This window comes from Canis lupus, chromosome 27 (assembly GCF_011100685.1).
Source record: "Canis lupus familiaris isolate Mischka breed German Shepherd chromosome 27, alternate assembly UU_Cfam_GSD_1.0, whole genome shotgun sequence".
Taxonomy (NCBI): Eukaryota; Metazoa; Chordata; class Mammalia; order Carnivora; family Canidae; genus Canis; species Canis lupus.
This window is the reverse complement of record NC_049248.1, coordinates 44,482,740-44,502,937: the sequence shown is the minus strand read 5'-3', so window position 1 is coordinate 44,502,937 and position 20,198 is coordinate 44,482,740. Positions and strand designations below refer to the sequence as shown.

The following is a 20,198-nucleotide window of genomic DNA, read 5'->3' as shown; positions in this document are numbered from 1 at the left end:
AAGGATGCAAAGTGGGAAAAGTCTGATAAATACCAAATTCCCCAAGGGCAGACTGTCAGATGTAACCTCGTACTCAAGATACTGTTTCTTACACATACTACAAAGCTAAGAAGATTTATGGAACCCAAGTAAAGAGATGAGGGGCTCAAAAAGGGGGTAAACGTGGAAGAACAGAAGTGGACACCAAGCAAATCCCTTTAGTCTAGATTTCGCTCAGTTCTGTAAAATGCAGGGCACAGACTGCCAACGTGTCTTCCACCCCTAAAAAAGCCACGTTTTAGTGAAAAACGAATTATGGGCTTTTCACTAAATTATGGCACCAAGCCGTCAAGATGGCAAATCCAGGCCAAATAAGTACTCTAATTCAGATAAAGTTTTTGGGTAGATCCCCAAAATACGATCACATGGAAGCCAACTTTGTAATTTCCAAGTTGATAATGGAGGACAGTCAGGAGTCTCCAAGATTTTGACCTTGCTCTGCTACCTGCAGCCATGTGACCTTGAACAATTTAATCTTTCTCTGCTGGAGATACCACCATCTGCCCACGTTATCTAACAGAGGATCAAATGAGAACATACATACACAAGAGTGCCTGGTCAACTGTCAGGTGCTACACAAATGAAAAGTATTATAATATTCAAGCGCACCTCAATTCCCTCAACATTTTCCAAAAACATACCTAATTCTTAGTGTCCTAGGTTGACAAAGAAAATCAATTAAAAAAAATTATTTATTCATGAGAGAGAGAGAGAAAGGGGCAGAGACACACGCAGAGGGAGGAGCAGGCTCCATGCAGGGACCCCGATGTGGGACTCGATCCAGCAACCCGGGGTCACGCCCTGGGGCCAAAGGTGACGCTCAACCACTGAGCCACCCGGGGAATCCCCAGAAAATCCATTTCTAATGAGAAATGAGTATCTTAGGGATAGCAAGCAATGTTTTGCAGAACCCATGATCATGCCAGAGAAATAAATTATCATCCCCCAAACTAAAGCGAATGCTGAAAATATCCCAAAACCCATCGCCAAGTCCTTGAGAAATGCAGACTTGCAGGACACTGACTGATACTCCCTACTCCAAAGTCCTCTAAAATAAACAAACAAAAAAACAAAACAAAAAAACCCCAACTGTATCCACTAATATTTTAAAAGCACTCCCCAGTAGTTAAAAAAAAAAAAAAGAAAAAAGAAAAAAGAAAGAAAAGAGAAAGAAAAGCTGACTTCTACTATCGGACCTATCAAAATATACCAAAAATGGAAGCTGTCAAGGGATCTGATCTTGTTCACCCCCCCTCCTTTTTGTGTGTGTGTGTGTGTGGTCCCTCCCCGGCACCTAGAACATGCCTGGCTTGCTTTCTGATCAGTAAAGGCGTACTGATTAAGGAGGAGGGAAAAAGAAAAAGAAAAAGAAAAAAAAAAAAAGGCCTCCAGACCATCTGGGTCTCCATCCTCGCTCGCGCTGCTCCGACACGTGGGCGCACCGCACCGGGCTCCCCACCCCCACCCCCGCGACGTCCACCCTCGGGGAGCAGCGGGCAGCGGGCCGCACCGGGCGACAGGAGCGCAGCGAGCGCAAGGGCAGGCGGGAGGCAGAGCAAGGCCCGCGCCCCCGCCGCGCCCCCGGCCCCGCCGCGCCCCCGCCGCGCCCCAGGCCCGCGCCCCTCGCCCGGCCTACCGCGCACGCGCGCCGCGCCCTCCCCGCCGCGTTCTAACCGCCCCCCCGCCCCCACCCCACCCCCACCCCGCCCGCCGCGGCCTCGCGCCTCGCACACGTCGCCCGCCGTGCGCCCGCCCGCGCGCCAACCGCCCACGAGGAGGCCCCCGCCTCCCGCAGAGCCTCCTCCCCGCGCCCCGTCGCTCGGGCCCAAGCCGGAGGCCGGCGTTCCTCCCCGCTCCAACCTCGCGCTGACGGGGTGAAAAGGGTGTGAGGGGGAGGGGAAGGACGCCGTCCCCTCCCCCCCGACATCCCGAGGCGATAACCTCACGTGGCCGAGCCGCCAGCCCGCCGCAGCCCCGCAGTCCGAAGGAGAGCGCTGCCGCCCGTCCCCCGATTCCGGGGAGCCCGCGGATCAGGCTCGGAGGGCGGCGAACGAGCCTGGTCCTCGGCCGCGCTCGGCCGCTCACTCACCTGAGGCCGCCATGTTGGGAGAGGGAGAGAGAACGCAAAGGACCCGGATGAGGCGATCACGTGATTATAGCGGGAGCGTCGGGCTAGGAGAGGCGAAGCTGGGAGGGGGAGGGGGCGGGGCGGCGCCGCTCTGGGTTCGTAAAGCAGCGCGAGGAGGCGGCGCGGCGTCCGACGGGAAGGCCTGCGCGACATGTGGCCAAAGGGGTGGGGCCTGGGCTGTCGCGAAGTCCCTCTCGCTTTACGCAGGGCTCCGCGCGGGCGAGGGGGCGGGTCCCAGGCCCGGCGGACTTCCGGGCGGTGGGTAAGCGGAAGGGGCGGGGCCAGGCGGGCGGGACCTGGACGGCCCGGGCCGCGGGATGCTGCGCTGCGATTGGCTTTGGAGGGAAAGGGAAGATGCTGAGTTTCTTTACTTTTGGTGTTTCCACGTGTGGAGACGGATGTGGCTAAGTTACTGAACGTTTTTTTTTTTTTTTTTTTTTTTTTTGATTGCTTTTTGTCGAAGCGAAACAAACCCGGTGTCTTGCGTAAGGATGGAGGGAAAAAAAAAAAAAAAGAAGGAATAAGGAGCAAATACCGAGCAAGTTGATTGCCATGGGCTTTGACCTACGTAGCCCTTCATTTTTTGAGCTGCGTTCATCCACATGCAGGCCCTTAGGATTTCACAGCCCAGTGGCATCCTTGCCTCCTCCAGCTAACGCTGCGTTTTATTCTAGGTTATCGTGTCCCGTATTAGGATGTCATTCCAGGGAAGCGTTCGTGGAGCACCTGCCACGTGTCAGGCACGATTCTTGGCATTTCTCGATTCGACGGAAAACACAACTGCGAAGGGCGTTCTAGTCCAAGTGAAGGAAGGACAGACGGGAAGCTGTGAATGAATGTTGAGGAAGGATGAACACTTTGCAGGTGATTTCAAGGTGCTTGGATTCACAGATGATTGGGTGCGACTTTAGATGGCCCGGCTAGGGAAGGCCTCTGGGGAGGTGACGTTTAAACAGATCCCGGTAGGGATCCCTGCGTGGCGCAGCGGTTTAGCACCTGCCTTCGGCCCAGGGTGTGACCCTGGAGACCCGGCATCGAGTCCCACGTTGGGCTCCCTGCATGGAGCCTGCTTCTCCTTCTGCCTGTGTCTCTGCCTCTCTCTCTCTCTGTCGCTCATGAATAGATCAATAAAATCTTAAAAAAAGAAAAAATAAAGAGATCCGGGTTACAGATCGCCAGTGGCCTCCTGCACATCCCTAGGAAGAGCTTTAGAAGAAGGCAGAGGATGCAGGCAGGTCATACGCTCCAGGGTAGGAGCTTCCTGGACCAGTCGAGGCATTTAAGGCCTGGTAGCTGGGGGATGCTGAGGGAAGGGGAAGAGTGATGCAAGGCCCAGTGAGAGGCAGTGGGGAGTTGGGTCACGTGAGGCTTTGTAAACCAGGTTTCGGAGTTGGGATTTTATTCCTTTTTTTTTTTTTTTTTAAGACTTTATTTATTTATTCATCAGAGAGAGAGAGAGGCAGAGACACAGGCAGAGGGAGAAGCAGGCTCCATGCAGGGAGCTCGATGTGGGACTCGAACTCGGGACCTTGGGATCACACCCTGAACCAAAGGCAGATGCTCAACCACTGAGCCACCTAGGGGGTCCCTGGATTTTATTCCAAGGGGGGTGGGAAAGCATGGAAGGATTTCATGCAATTTTATGCAGTAAAGTTACACGATTTAATGTCATGACTTGAAATAAAATTTTGAAAAGGATGACTTAGTATCTTGATGTGGAAGGTGGTTACATCGGTGTATACGTAAAAATTCACAATTAACTATAGAATTATACTTTATGATTTCTGGCCAATATATTAATGTTATACATGAAGACATGTTTTGACCTAAACCTTTGTTTTATTATAGTTTTTTTTTTTTTTTTTAGATTTTATTTATTTATTCATGAGAGACACAGAGAGAGAGACAGAGGGACAAGCAGGCTCCATGCAGGGAGCCTGACGCGGGACTCCATCCCGGGACTCTAGGACCACGCCCCAAGCCAAAGGTGGCACCAAATCGCTGAGCCACCCGGGCTGCCCTGTTTTATTATAGTTTTTAAAAAGTATTTTATTTATTGATTCATGGGAGACACAGAGAGAGAGAGAGGGGCAGAGACACAGGCAGAGGGAGAAGCAGGCTCCATGCAGGGAGCCCGACGCGGAACTCGATTCCGGGACCCAGGGATCACACCCTGAGCTGAAGGCAGATGCTCAACCGCTGAGCCACCCAGGGATCCCTGCTTTTTATTATGATTTTAAACTAAAATGTTTTTGAGAGTCCCTAAAATTATGGTGGAGCTCAGCTACTGCACCTTCTATACCCGGATAAGTTGACCTGGCTCCTGTAGTCCTGGTGAGAGAAGATGGTGGCTTAGGTGTGAGTGTAGGGATGGAAGGAGACAGATGCAGATATATTTTGGAATTAGACTTGCTGCTTGATTAGATGAGAGGGGAACAGGAGAGGGAGCTATCAAAGAAGACTCCGTGTTTTTGGCATTAACACCTGGATGATCCCATTTACTTACATGGCAAAGCCTGGGGTGAGGCAGGTTCAGAGAAGTGTATAGGCTCTTTTTTGGTCATATTAGGTTAGTCCAGTACTTGTCATATTTCGATGAATTTACTTATCATCTGGGAATTTGTTAAAAGTTAGATTCCAATCTAATAGGACTAGGGAAAGGCTTACTCTGTATTTCTTCCGGTTTGGATCATTAAAAGGCAATGTTACTTGAAAATTAAGAAAAAAAGCATTGGCCTTTGGGGACAGTAGATTTTAGAAAGTTCACAGAAAAGCTAGATGAGGCAGGGTCATGTGGGTTAGGGAGAGACTTATAGTGACCAAGCACCTAATACATCCCAGGAGTTATATCAAACACTTAACAAACTAGCTTATTGCATTCTCACAATGGCCCTCTAAGGTAAATAATCCTATTTTTAGATAATGACTCCGAAGCTCAGAAACAATAAGTAACCTAACCCAAGTGCACATGGCCAGCAAGTGGCAGAGCTATCAGGTCCATGTTATTTCCAGTTTCCCAAAGACATCTTAAAAATAAGTAAAACTGTTAAAATCACAAAATAAGTCCATGGTAACCACTTTGTGTCATTTGTTCTGAAGAAATCCAGAAGGAATAAACTGTGTTAATTACCCATTGTCATGTAATGAACTACTCTAAAACTTACTGGCATAAAATAGTAAACATTTCTTATCTCAGTTTTTGTGGGTCAGAAAGTGGTTATCAAAAATCACTTCCCAGCAGTGGGGTTGGGGGAAGGGAGGTGGAGATGGCCCCTGGGTGGCTCAGTAAAGTGTCTGCCTTCTGCTCAGGTGATGGTTCGCAGGGTCCTGGGATGGAGCCCCACCTCGGGCTCTGTGCTCAGTAGGGGTGCTGCTTCTCCCTCTCCCCTCCCTCACTTGTGCTGTCTCTCACTATCTCTCTTACTCTCAAATACATAAAATCTTAAAAACAAGAATACTTAAAAAAAAATCATTTGCCAAGTCTTGACATTTGCAGTGTCTCATTTTGATAATTTCTTTTCCGTGCTCCTATTATTTCCCCTGTCATTTTTCACCCTGTCCATTATACTAGTTCCTAACCTATAGTTTTCCTGCCTATAGACTTCCCCTGCCTCAATCCATGTTATACGTAACCCCCAGAGTTATTATCCTAAAGCATAGGTCAGAACACATTTCCCCACCCATTACCTTCTATGACTATGTGGTCTAGGCAGACATGGAAGGTTGTGTTTACTCCAGCCACAAATGACCGGTTCGCACTTATTCCCTACTATCCTTTCTTGTTTCTGTAATGTTCCAGCCATGGATACTTTGTGCTTTCCTAATGTTGAGTCTTTTTTTTTTTTCTCTCTCTCTCTCTCTCTTTGCTCTTCTCTCTCTGGAATACTTTTTCCTCTTTCACTACCGAATGGGTCAGCAAAGAATCTATCTTTCTGAGGTTCTTCTAATGTTGTTACCATTTTCTAGGAAGCTTTTTCCGAGCTTCTTTCTCTGAACCCCACCAGGACTGTGCCTTCACCTTCCTTTTGACACTTGTTACCTTCATCCTTAAACTACCTTCCTTCCTGGCCTATCAGCTCTTTCAGGGCGACATCCATGTTGATTATCTTTGTGCTCTTTGTGCATCAGCATGTGGAACACTGTTGGTGCTCAATATGTATTTTCTGGTGCTGAAGTCAGATTTTCAAGGAATTTATATTCACTGAGGTGGTTTTCAGGAAGTTATCATGATGCATATTGACTCATATGCCTGGATTCATTTATTATTCTTGAACTAGAAAACACAGCCCTTAAAAGCAGTGGCTTCTTTCACAGGAATAAAGCAAAAAAGATTACTTCCTTTAGACTAGTCAGAAGTAGAAAGATGTTTGGAAACTAAATTAAGCAAACAGGGGGCACCTGGATGGCTCAGTCAGCTAAACATCTGCCTTCAGCTCAGGTCATGATCCCAAGATCAAGCCCCATTTCGGACTCCCTGATCACAGGAGAGTCTGCTTGTCCCTCTCCCTCTCCCCTTCTCATGCTCTCTCTCTCAAATAAATAAATCTAAAAACAAAACAAACAAACAAAAAAAACAAAGCAAACAAGTGAATGCATGTAAATTTATATTTGTTTTCCGGACTCTGAATTTACTAAGCTAATTGGGTTAATTTAGTATTTGAGGTTCACATAAGAATTTAATTGAAATTGTCCAAATTTTCTTTTGAAAACTCCCGTTTTCCTAATATATATAAATAATTATGTCTGGAAGCTTGACATTTTTGTCTTTTTTTTTTTTTTTTTTAAGATCTTATTTATGTATTCCTGAGAGATACAGAGAGAGAGAAGCAGAGACACAGGCAGAGGGAGAAGCAGGCTCCATGCAGGGAGCCCAATGTGGGATTCGATCCTGGGACTCCAGGATCACACCCTGAGCTGAAGGCAGGCGCTAAACTGCTGAGCCACCCAGGGATCCCCGTCATTTGTCTTTTTCAAAAAGATCTACTTATTCATTTTGGAGGGGGAGGGGGAGACGGGGAGAGGGGGAGAGAGGATCTCAAGCAGACTCCCTGCTGAGCACAGAGCCTGATCAGAACTCTGAGATCATGACCTGAGCTGAAATCAAGAGTTGGATGCTTAACTGACTGAGCCCCTCAGGTGCCCCTGGAAGCTTTACATTAAAAAAAATCTCAAGTACACTAATTAACAAATTTTAGCTAAAGCATTCTCTTTGTTTTTTCTGAGCCTTGGTAGCCTAATCTGTAAAATGAGGGTATTAAACTAGATGATTAAAAAAACCTTTTTTTTTGGTCATTTTGTGAATCTGTGATGCTAATTGTGGATATTATGGTCTTCCTTCTGGTAAAGCTGGCAAAGACAATTCTTAGATAACCAGGACTAAGTTAATCCATTAATAATGGAATATAGTTCATTTAAGCTTGGGTAGCTGAAATAATCAAATTATCATTGCTGCTTTATGTCCTAACAATCCAAAATATATCAGTGCTTTAAAGATATGTATTTCTCTGAAATATAAGTCTTTTTATCACTGAGTTTTGACTGTAAGGTTAATTTTAAATATATATCAAGATTATATAGGGGTTCTGTTTCTGTTTTGGTAAATAGGTTCCTAGAGGATTAACTCTCTCAAAGGTAAAAATTAACTGGAAAAAAAAATAAAGCCCCACAGCTATCTGAAAGCTGTGGAACAAAGACAAGCAGATTTTGGGTGGGAGCTGAAACTTGGAAAAAGGTACCAACGTGGGGTGTTACAGCAGGTGTGGTTCAGGATGGCTCAAGCTTCGCTAGAAAATCTGCTGCATTTCTGCTGTTAAGAAGGCATTGCCCAGGACAGTCTCTGCTCCCACAAAGTAAGAGGGAATCCTGTAAGGAAGAGAGAGTTCTGATGTTGATTCTGCCCCAGTATCTGGCTGGTCCTTGAGTCCTAAAGCAGGGTGTAAACAGTTCAGCTGAGAAAAGAAAGGGGGAGAGAAAGAGAGAGAATGAATTGAAAGTAAGATCTGAGCTGCTTGTCTGTTTCAAGTGAGAGAGAGTTTGCAGTTTGGATCTAACCAATTTCATTGCTTGCTAAAATAAAAACATGATCACCTTTGGAGGATACATTAGTTTCTTGTTCCTACTGTAAGAAATTACCACAAACTGACTGGCCTAAAACAACACATTTATTCTCTTATGGCTCTGGGTCAGAAGTCTGAAATGAACTACGCTAGGCTGAAATCAAAATGTTGGCAGGATTGCATTCCTTCTGCAAGCTCTCCAGGAGAATTTGTTTCCTTGCTTTTTTCCAGCTTCCCTTTAGTGCCTTGACTCAACTCATGGTCCCCTTCTTCCATTTTCAAGGCCAGAAACACCAGGTTGAATCCTTGTATTGATCACTCTCATCTGACTTCCCTTCTGCCACTTTCACCTTTAAGAAAAGTAATCTCTATACTCGTGGGGCTCAAACTCACGACCCCAAGATCAAGAGTCATGTCTTACCCTCTGAACCAGTTAGGCAGTCCCCACCCTCTTTCGCTTTTAAGGACCCCTGTGATACGTTGGGCCCACTTGGGTAATCCAGTATTATTTTAAGATCAGCCAGTTAGCAACCTTAATTCTATCTTCAGCCTTAATTCTCCTTTGCCATGTGACATAACACTTTCACAGGTTCCAGGGATTCAGACATCTTTAGGGGCCATTATTCTGCCTACAACAGAGGGGTATAACAGAATCTGGAGTCTCCATAACATAACATTTACAATGTACGGGATACAATCACAGTCATTCAACACATTAAGAACGTGGAAAATGTGACCCATTCCCAAGGGATAAGGCAGTCAACAGGGGCCAACCCTAAGATGACTCAGATGTTGAAATGATCAGGGGAGGACTTTAATGCAGCTGGTATGACTGTGCTCATTGAGATAAAATAAGATATACTTGTAATGAATGAAAAGTTAGGAAACCTAAGCAGAGAAATATAAAAACCAAATGGAAATGTTAGGATTGAAAAATACAGTATCTGAAATAAATTTCATGAGATGAGATTAACAGCAAAAGAGGGATAAGAGCTCTATACTTGGAGATAGATCAATAGAAATGACCAAATCTGAAAAAGAGAGGGAAAAAAGATGGAGGAAAAAAATGAACTGAGCCTCAGGGACCTGTGGACAATATGAAAAGATGTAACATGTTATTGAAGTCTCAGCAGGAGAGGCGAGAGAGAGGGAGGTGAAGAATATTTCAAGAAATTTCCCACATTTGTTTAAGATTCAAGAAGTTCAGCAAACCCTGAGCAGCATAAGTACAAAGAAAACTGCATTGGCTTATGATGGTCGACATGATGAAAGCCACCGATAACGAGAAAATCTTGGAAGCATTTAGAATAAAGTCCCCCACCACATAGAGGGGAACAATTTGAATGGCCATGGGCGTATCAGAAATGATAGAGGCCAGAAGACAAAGAAGATTTTTTTAAAATGACAGATGATGAAAATGGGTCACTCTGGAATTCTATACCTCAGAACCAAGTGCTGACACATGCCACCCGGACTTGCGGCCCGGACTCTTAGTGTCCGCTCAACCGTGGGCCCGGCACCTGCTAGCTCTTCCAGGTTTTAAAAGATCAACCAGAAGGGAGCAGTTTTTTTGTGAAAGTTCCAACATGTGAAAGTGGACTTAATTGGAACAATTAAAACCAAGTGTAGCTTAAATAAAACACATCTGGGGGCCGATTGAGCCCCGGGCCACAAGTTGCAACTCGTGCTCCGTGTTCTCTTCCTAGTGACTCATCAATTCCCAAAGCTGCTGTTGTCACTCCTGTTCAGATGGGGCAAAGGCCATATCTTTTTTTTTTTTTTAAAGATTTATTTATTTATTCATGATAGACATAGGGAGAGAGAGAGAGGCAGAGGGAGAAGCAGGCTCCACGCCGGGAGCCCAACGCTGGACCCGATCCCGGGACCCCAGGCCAAAGGCAGGCGCCAAACTGCTGAGCCACCCAGGGATCCCCAAGACCATATCTTTGAATCCCAGCTCTCCATGAGCTCAAAAGATGCCCCCGACTCTGGGTTTCTCACCTCCGCCTACGTTCTGGAGGGCAGCTCTTGTGTGTTCTTTGAGTGGTGCATCTGTCCTCTCTGGCCCCCTACGGCTAGCACCCTATAGATGCAGCCTGGTCAGAGGCCTAGTGGAGGGGCACCTGGGTAGCTCAGTTGGGTGAGTGTCTGCCTCTGGCTCAAGGTTCTGGGATCGAGCCCTGCATTGGGGCTCCCCGCTCAGCAGGAAGTCTGCTTCTCTCTCCCTCTGCTCCTCCCCCTACTTGTGTGCTCTCCCTCCCTCTCTCTGTCAGGTAAATAAATAAGGTCTTGGGGGGAAAAAGGCCTGAAGGTTCTTTCTTGTGGTGGTCACCCCATCTCCTTTTCCTGATAGGTTTCATGTTCAACCCAGTCATTTCCTTATTATTTCTGATCTAGTGATTTACTTTCCCATCTGTGTGGCCTTGTATCATGCTCCTCGTACCTGTCACTTCTCCAGTAAACGTTTTTTCTCTGTATTTTGTTTTCCTTTTTTTACTCATTGGAGATTTGGATTCTGCTCTCCTCTGCTCTGTGTCTTCTAGATATGTTCTGGATTTTTTTTTTTTATTTTTATTTTTTTTACGTTCTGGATTTTTTTTTTTTTTAAAGAGTTTTTTTTTTTTTTAATTTATTTATTTATGATAGTCTCACAGAGAGAGAGAGAGGCAGAGACACAGGCAGAGGGAGAAGCAGGCTCCATGCACCGGGAGCCCGACGTGGGATTCGATCCCGGGTCTCCAGGATCGCGCCCTGGGCCAAAGGCAGGTGCCAAACCGCTGCGCCACCCAGGGATTCCTGTACGTTCTGGATTTTTGATGGCGTCTTAGACATCTTTATTTCTTTATTTGTAATTTTAAAAAAGATTTTATTTATTCATTTGAGACACAGAGTCAGAGATAGAGAAAGAGAGTGCAAGCATGTGCCGGGGTGAGAGGCAGAGGCAGAGGGAGAAGCAGATTCCCCACCGAGCAGGGAGCCCAGTGCAGGACTTGATCCGGGGACTCCGGGATCACGGCCTGAGCTTAGGGCAGATGCTTGACTGACTGAGCCACCCAGGTGCCCCCCAACCCAAATATTCATGGAGGATTCATACTGCGTGCTTTGTTTTGGGCAATGAGGATACAATGGTGAACCTAAAAAAAAATCTGTGCCCTCATGGAGCTTACATCCTATCAGTAATGGACAGACAATAAATAAATATGTATTGGCTCGGATAGTGATAAGTACCATCGAGAAAAATAAAGCAAAAGAGCTAGGAGGGCCGTGGTGGGGAAGGGCGCTATTTTGTGTTTGGTAGTCATGGGGATTTGTGTAGAGATGAAGGAAATGAGGAATTGAGATGACAGGTGTCAGGGAGGAGGGCTGCAAAGCCGAAGGCCCTAGGTGTGCCTGGTGTGTTTGGGGTCCAGTAAGGAGACCACTGTGACTGGAACGGGGTGGGCACGGGAGAGGGTGGTAGGGGTTGTTGCCCAACTATCCCGTCCTTCCCTTCCTATCCATCCTCACTGCCCGTGCTCTCGTTATGACTCTCTTTTCCACTCTGGACTGTCTCCACTTCATCTCCACTCAGTCTCCCCAGTCCACCCAGCACATGGTGCCTGGAACAATCTTCCTAAAACCGAGCTCTGTGATGGTTAACTTTATTGTGTCTCCTTGACTAGGCTCCGAAATGCCCAGAGAGCTGGTAAAAGATTATTTCTGGGTGCTTCTGTGAGGTATCTCTGGAAGAGATTAGCACTTGGATTGGCTGAGTGAATAGATCCCCTTCACTGATGCTGGTGGGCATCATTCAATCCACTGAGGGCCTGGATAGAGCAAAAAATGCAGCTGGAAGGACAAATTTGCTTTCTGTGCTGGTGCTAAGTCATCCATCTACTCCTGAACCCGGACAGCTGTGCTTCTAGTTCTCAGCCTTTGGATTTGACTGGATTATACCACCAACTTCCCTGGTTCCCTGGTTTACACATGGCAAATCATGGGACTTCTCAGTGTCTGTAATCATGTGAGCCAATTCCTAAATAAATCTCTTCTCTCTCTCTCTCCCTTTCCTCCTTCCCCTCTCCATTTGGCTCTGTTTTCTCTGGAGAAATTTAATACGTGTCATATCTCTTTCCATGGCACTAGTCTCTAGCTTTGAAAGCACTTAGTAAACTGTGTTCTTCTTGCTTCTCTAACCTTACCCGTCACTCCCTACTTCTGCCTCGCCCTGAGATTTCCCAGTGTTACTCACTGTTCTCCTCACCTAGAATAGCCTGTACCTTCTCAGTCTTGACAGATCATTTGCAGGAGAAGCCTACCTACTCCAATCAGCATCCCAAGGCATCATCTTAGCCTGGTCTCCTATTTAATTGTGTATTTGATTTATTTCATCCTCCTAATTGAACTCCAGGAGGTATTTTTATACATGTTTGTGTTTCTTCTCTTCCAAGGCCATGTACTTTGTAATCTTTTTGATGAGAATTTATGCTTCAAGGGTATAGGTGGTCTCCCCACTTCCTCTATCCAACCTACACTATGAAAGTTGCTATAGTTCCCACTTCCTGGGATGGTGATTGTTAGTCAAAGGAGAGACTGGTGAGGACTTTGACTGAAAATTTCCCATGCAGTGTTTCAAGCCTGAATCCTCTGGAGCCAGGCAGGAGGGCAGTCTGGGGTTTTTTGCTAGGACAGCTTTGTTTGACAGTAGCAGGTTCAAGTTCTTGTCCTTTCCTTCTCACTTACCAGATCAAACTTTTAAATTTTTTTTAAAAAGATTTATTTATTTATTTGAGAGGACAGAGAGAGAGAGCATGCATGGGGAGGAAGAGGCAGGAGAGAGTGTCTTTAAAAGCAGATTCCACGCTGAGCACAGAGTCTGACGTGGGGCTCGATCTCAAGACCCCGAGATCACAGCCTGAACTGAAACCAAGAGTCAGATGCTTCACCGACTGAGCCACCCAGACGTCCCTAGGTCAAGCTTTTTATTTTTTATTTTTATTTTTTTTTAAGATTTTTTATTTATAAAAAAAAGATTATTTATTTATTCATGAGACACAGAGAGAGAGAGGGAGAGTCAGAGACCTACGCAGAAGGAGAAGCAGAAGCAGGCTCCACGCAGGAAGCCTGATGTGGGACTCGATCCCGGGACTCCAGGATCATGCCCCAAGCTGAAGGCAGGCGCTAAACTGCTGGGCCACCCAGGCATCCCAAGGTCAAGCTTTTTAATGCTTAAGAAACAATTAAAGGCCAGATCCCTGCTCCTCAGAGTTTACTTATTTGTGGTTAATTGTGGGCTCTTGGTAGGTGCTGGTAAATAATTCATCTGATTAATGTTTTTCTTGTAAGTCTGTGCATAAATGAGAAATGAATCGTGAAGTACTCTCTAATAGACAATCAAAGGTAATGGTAAGGGGCGCCTGGGTAGCTCAGTTGGTTAAGCATCTGACTCTTGATTTCGACTCAGGTCATGATCTCAGGCTGGTGAGATAGAGCACCACATCCAGCTTCGCTCCGGGCATGGAGCCTGCTTAAGATTCTCTCTTCTTCTCCCCCTGCCCCTCTCCCACTCTTAAAAAAAAAAAAAAAAAAAAAAAAAAAGTAAAGATAAATGTGATTGGGGAAGGAGCTGGGGATGAACCCATCACAGAGCCTGGCCAAGTTATATACTCTTTCCACCTTGACCTTGCCTTGCCTGGTTTGGTCTCCTCCCTCTTCTCTTCTGCAAATCCTGCCCATCCCTTGAGGACCAGCTGAGACCACTCCTCTTCTGGGAAGCCTCCCTGGATTACTCCAGACTCCAATAACTTTTTTCAAATACCAGAATTAATCTTTGATGTAGAGTGTAGAACTTAATGATGTACTGGAACTCTTTGCTTCTGTGTTGTGTGATTTCCAGACTAAATTCTAAGTCCTTAGGGGTGCCTGCGGGGCTCAGTTGGTTAAGGGTCTACCTTCAGCTCAGGTCATGATCCCAGGGTCCTGGGATCAAACTTCGAATCGAACCCCGCATCGGGTTCCCTGCTCAGGAGAGAATCTGCTTGTCCCTCTCCCTCTCCCTCTGCCCTTCCCCTCTCCCCCTGCTTGTGTGCTCTTTCTCTCAAATCAATTAATCAATCAATCTTTAAATTCTAAGTCCGGGGGATCCCTGGGTGGCTCAGCGGTTTGGCGCCTGCCTTTGGCCTAGGGCATGATCGTGGAGACCCGGGATCGAGTCCCACGTCGGGCTCCTGGCATGGAGCCTGCTTCCTCCTCTGCCTGTGTCTCTGCCTCTCTCTCTCTCTCTGTGTCCCTCATGAATAAATAAATAAAATCTTAAAAAAAAATTCTAAGTCCTTTGACTAATGAAAAACAATAAAGCAGCTGATATTTATTAAGCATTATTATGAGCTTTATATTGTGATAATCCATATATATATTTTATCTAATTTCATCCCCTCAGCAACCCTACAGTTATTATTGCCATTTTGTAGATGAGGAAACTGTTATAATTTTCAAAAAAGTAAAATAATAACTATTTTTTTAAAGATTTCATTCATTTATTCATAGAGACACACAGAGAGAGAGAGGCAGAGACACAGGCAGAGGGAGAAGCAGGCTCCATGCAGTGAGCCCGATGTGGGACTCGATCCCAGGTCTCCAGGATCACACCCCGGGCTGCAGGCGGCACTAAACCGCTGCGCCACCGCCACCGGGGCTGCCCAATAATAACTTTCATACAAATGTAAAGTAAGCACCCACTGAAGATTTTATTTAACTCCTTCATTAAAGGGGAAACCTACAATTTGTTACAACCGATTGCAAGGAGAATCTGAAGAGTAAACCTTCATAGGCAAGTTAGGAATGCCAAAATAATTTTGCTTATAGGTACAAAACTGGTAAATATCCTATAGGTACTAAAATGTAATATTTGGAGTCATCTTTTCTACTGGACAGAAGCCGTTTTTATCTCACTGGACAAAGTTCATTTGCATTCTATGTACAGAAATCATTTGTGTTACTATCGGTTTTTCCAACTTGCAGAGCTATAAATTCACCTAGTCAGAAGCGATCAAAGGTTATGCTGAACACAGATTATCTTCTTGGTATATCTGAAAATAAAATGTTGAAGGTCTATGAAAAATCTTGAAAAGAAACTTTTTTAAAATTTAAAAAAAGGGACGCCAGGGTGGCTCAGTGGTTGAGCGTCTGTCTTTGGCTTAAGTCATGATCCCAGGGTCCTGGGATTGAGTCCTGCCTCATATCCCGGCTTACATATCGGGCTTCCTGCATGGAGCCTGCTTCTCCCTCTGCCTGTGTTTCTGCCTCTCTCTCTCTTTCTGTGTCTCATGAATAAATAAATAAAATCTTAAAAGATCTTTAAAAGAATTAAATTAAAAAAAGATTATTTATTTGAGAGAGAGAGGGTGGCGGTGGGGGTGGTAGGAGCAGAGAGAGAGGGACAAGCAGACTCTCTGCTGAGCCTGGAGCCCGACTTGAGGCTTGATCCCACAACCCTGAGATCATCACCTGAGCCAAAATCGAGAGTCCGATGTTTAACCAACTGAGCCACCCAGGAGCCCCTAAAATAAACTATTTTTATAAACCTAAAAATAAAGGCACAGACCCCCATGGAAGCAAACAACGCTGAAGGCTTCCTAGACAAAGCCTAGCATTCCACTGAAAGGCCCTCAGTAAACTTTTGCTCATTTCAAAGACTTTCATGGCTTTTTCTGCATAGCCCAGGTGTTAGAGTTCTTTTATGCCTCAGCATCTGACACAGCATCTAGTGCGTATCAGGTGTTCAGTAAGTGCAGGCTGGTAACTGATGAGGATTATTGGCTGATGGAGTGTAAAGCTTGTGGCGGATTGGAAAGCATGACCGAAGCATGTGAGCTAATAAATGGGTATTGTTTTAAGCTTCTAAGTCTTGGGATGTTTTTTTAATGCAGCAATGGCTAAACTGGCACAGTGCTGTGTAGTCCTAGAGTGTCACCAGGGGCAGGGACAAGGGTTTCTTCTTTGGGGAATATGGATTGCTCACCATGGTTGAACTTCCTAGCTCAGCTGTGCAGTCACTCAGCTGGTCGGGACCCCTGTGCTGCTCCTGGGAGGAAGTGTCACTACCTGGATATATGGTTTAGCCCCACTTCTAAGTGCCCACGTAGCCCCTTTGATAGGCTCATTACCTGCACTGGGCTGACGCTTGAAGAGTCAACCCTCTTCAAAGAAGAGAGGCAGCAGGGTGCCTGGGTGGCTCAGGCTGTTAAGTATCTGCCTTTGGCTCAGGTCATGATCTCAGGGTCCTGAGATCTAACCCTGCATAAGGCTCCCTGCTCTCCTTCAGAGCCTGCTTCTCCTCCTCCGTCTCCATCTCTTCCCCCACTGTGATCTCTTTCTTGTTCACTGTATCTCAAATAAATAAATAAAAGTCTTTAAAAAAGAAAAAAAGAGAGGCAGCAAACAAGCAACACTCTTCTAGGAACTTAACATTTAAACAAGGATAGATATGTATAAATTAAAGTACAGAGTTCCCCATCATCAATATCCACCCCTCCTTTCCTCGAATCTATATGACACTTTTTCTTCCCAAACATTTTTTTTTTTTTTAAGATTTTATTTACTTATTCATGAGAGACACAGGCAGAGGGAGAAACAGGCTCCATGCATGGAGGATCATGCCCTGAGCCAAAGGCAGACGCTCAACTGCTGAGCCACCCAGGCATCTCCCAAACATCTTTCTACTTAGCTTGTTTCAGTCCCCACTTAGCCCAGTGAATAAGAAGGCCAGGTGAGGAAATCAAGAGATTTGCCCAGCGCCACACAGCAGGTTAATTGGGGGACAAATCAAAAAAAAAAATTGGGGGACAAATCCAGGCCTCCTGCTATGGTGCCCAGTGGCCCAGTGCTGGGTACTTTCCTGAGCAACTCTCATGTGCAGTCCTCTCTTGCTGAGGGTCCTCAATCTAAGATGCACACTCAGGACATATATAAGAACACAGATGATGCCTGGCTAGCAGGGTGGTGTCAGGGAAAAGCTCTGGCGTCAGTTCTGTTAGCTCCATCAGCTGTGTGACCTCAGGCAGTCACAAAACCTCTCTGAGTCTCAGTTTCCTGATTTGTAAAATGGGGTTAAAATTATATCTACCTATACATAAAAAACTATAATGTTTGCATCTCGGGTGAGGCATCTGGGATAGGAGGAAAGACTTAATTTTTCATCGTATATCTTTTGTACTATTCAACTTTGTAATTGTGAGGATTGACTGGGCTAAGAGATGCTCAGATCTGTGATGAAACATTATTTCTGGGTGTATTTGTGAGAGTGTCTTCGGAAGAGATTAGCATTTGATTCAGTATACTGAATAAGGAAGAGTGAGCTCCCCCAGGGCAGGTGGGCTTCATCCAATCTCTTGAGGGGCTGAGTAGAACAAAAAAATGGAGGAAGGGTAAATCTGCTCTGTTTGAACTGAGACATCCATCTTATTCTGCACTTGGACATTGGGGCTCCTGATTCTTGGGATTTCAGGTTCAGACAAGGATTTACAACATTGGGCACCAAATCCCAGGCTTTCGGACTTGGACTGAATCACACCACCAGCTTTCCTGGCTCTCCAGCTTGCAGACGGCAGATTGTGGGACTTCTTGATCACCATAACTGTAGGAGCCAAGTCCCATTATAGATTTTTTTTTTATGTATGTCTCTATATATCCTACTGAATCTGTTTCTCCAGAGAACTCTGACTGATAAGGTAATTGTAGAACAAACATTATCAATTCAAAGATAATACAAATTAACCAGCAAATAAGTTATTAGTTCATAATAATTCTAATTAGCCAATGAATAAATATCATATTAAAAAAATTAGGTGTCAAAAAAAAAATTAGATCTCTCCAGTGGTATACCTAGAGCCTTTGACAGTCTAAATGACAAAATTACAAATAATCATTATTTTCTTCATTCACTTTTCAGCTTAGAACAATTAACAATTTAAACATACTGGGACGCCTGGCTGACTCAGCGGTTCAGTGCCTGCCTTTGGCCCAGGGCGTGGTCCTGGAGTCCCGGGATCGAGTCCCACATCGGGCTCCCTGCATGGAGCCTGCTTCTCCCTCTGCCTGTGTCTCTGCTTTTCTCTCTCTCTGTATCTCTCAGGAATAAATAAATAAAACCTTTTAAAAAAAAAAGAATTTTGTCATTGGCCTTGTTTAGAATTGCCCACATATAAAGATAATAAAAAGTTAGGCTTTCAGCCAGTTTACTTGTTTTTAAGTTCCCTACAGGTGATGTACCCTCTTGTTGCCTGTCCTAGGGTGTACTGGTCCCATAGCTCTGCCTTCCTTACGAGGTCCTTGTTAAAGAGCACTTGGGATGATTTTTCAGGGATCTCAAGTTCAAAAGCTGTCAGGGTTCAGAGAGGAGCTATGCAAAGCGGTGTGTAAGTCCCAAGTGCACGTCCTGCCTAGAGGGGTTCACGGCAGCTTTCTGACAGCCTGTGCCACAACTAATAAACAATCAAACTTCGGTCAGGGCTGACTTCAAAGCTCTTTCCACTATGCCATTGGCCTCACCCTGAGCCAGTTTCCTCTCCGATAACAAAGGGCTGCTAACACTTACCTATCTTGGGAAGCCCGGGGAAAATTTATTCCAAATTCAAAGCTCGGAACCTGGCACACAGTGAGCACTCAAAGAGTCGTAGCTCCATATAAAATGAGTGATAAGAGGCAGCCCGTGTGGCTCAGCAGTTTAGTGCCGCCTTCAGCTCTGGGCCAGATCCTGGAGTCCTGGGATCGAGTCCCACATCAGGCTCCCTACATGGAGCCTGCTTCTCCCTCTGCCTGTGTCTCTGCTTCTCTCTCTCTCTCTTTCTCTCTGTCTCTGTGTTGGTGTCTCTCATGAATAAATAAATAAAAATCAAAAAAATAAAATGAGTGATAAGCTGCAAAGCATTATGCAAATAGGAATTATTACAAAGGACGTAGACAGCAGGGTGAAAATACTACCTTACTTTTAGGCAAATTCATAGATGGGTACCGCTTTATGTCTAGGTAAGAAGAGAGCGAGGAGCGTGGGAGCCCTGGGGGAGGGGAGAGCTAGGGTGGGTGGGTTTAGGTGAGAAATGAGTCGGGGACCCCTGTGCCTGTAGGAGGGGAGAAGGGGATGGACCGTAGTGATAGCTATGTGGCTCTGCTTGAAGGAAGGAGGTGTGGGGCAGCTCCATCTATGGGGTCCTTAAAATTTAACAGGGTAAGCGTGCCACCGGAGGGAACACTTACAATGCAAAATTACTTTAAAAATAGCCAGACGGGGTAGGGGACATCTGGGTGGCTCGGTTGATTGAGTGTCTGACTTTGGCTCAGGTGGTGATCTCAGGGTCCTGGGATCAAGCTCCACGTTGGGCTCCCTGCTCAGTGGGGAGTCTGCTTTTCCTTCTCCCTCTCCCTCTGCCCCTCCCTCTGCTCATCCTCTTTCTCTGTCAAATAAATAAAATCTTAAAAAAAATTAGCCAGAGGAATGTTTGTTGCAGTTCAGTTAATGGTAGCAGAGAACTTTTTTTTTTTTTTTTTTAATTTATTTATGATACAGAGAGAGAGAGAGGGGCAGAGACATAGGCAGAGGGAGAAGCAGGCTCCATGCACCGGGAGCCCGACGTGGGATTCGATCCTTGGTCTCCAGGATCGCGCCCTGGGCCAAAGGCAGGCGCTAAACCGCTGCGCCACCCAGGGATCCCTAGCAGAGAACTTTTAAAAGGCAACGTAAGGGGCAGCCCCGCTGGCTCAGCAGTTTAGCACCTGCCTTCAGCCCAGGGCATGATCCTGGAGACCCGGGATCAAGTCCTGTGTCGGGCTCCCTGCATGGAGCCTGCTTCTCCCTCTGTCTGTGTCTCTGCCTCTCTCTCTGTCTCTCATGAATAAATAAATAAATCTTAAAAAAAAAAAAAAGCAACGTAAGTGTCTAAGCCTAGAAGTGGCTGGTTAAATAAATCACAGTATATGCATTCCCTGCGAGAAAACTATTC

At 45.7% G+C, this 20,198-nt stretch overlaps 1 protein-coding gene and 1 long non-coding RNA gene across 6 annotated transcripts in view; one reads left to right on the top strand and one right to left on the bottom strand.

Annotated features, from left to right (window-relative positions):
• The window catches only part of EIF4B (eukaryotic translation initiation factor 4B), a 32,035-nt gene extending 29,756 nt beyond the window's left edge, over positions 1-2,279 (bottom strand). For all 4 annotated transcript variants that reach the window (XM_038577748.1, XM_038577749.1, XM_038577751.1 and 1 more), the window contains exon 1: positions 2,129-2,279. In XM_038577748.1, coding sequence (XP_038433676.1) covers positions 2,129-2,141 — 13 coding nt within the window. In that variant the 5' untranslated portion in view covers positions 2,142-2,279. The remainder of the gene's footprint in view (positions 1-2,128) is intronic.
• Positions 2,280-2,435: 156 nt separating this feature from the next.
• On the top strand, positions 2,436-18,322 carry LOC102156665. Of its 2 annotated transcripts, none has more exons than XR_005380172.1 (4): positions 2,436-2,575; positions 2,842-3,031; positions 17,708-17,838; positions 18,152-18,322. It is a non-coding gene; the product is annotated as an uncharacterized LOC102156665 (long non-coding RNA). The 2 variants fall into 2 exon arrangements; XR_005380173.1 differs by having other exon boundaries at positions 17,708-17,930.
• The last annotated feature ends 1,876 nt before the right edge of the window (positions 18,323-20,198 follow it).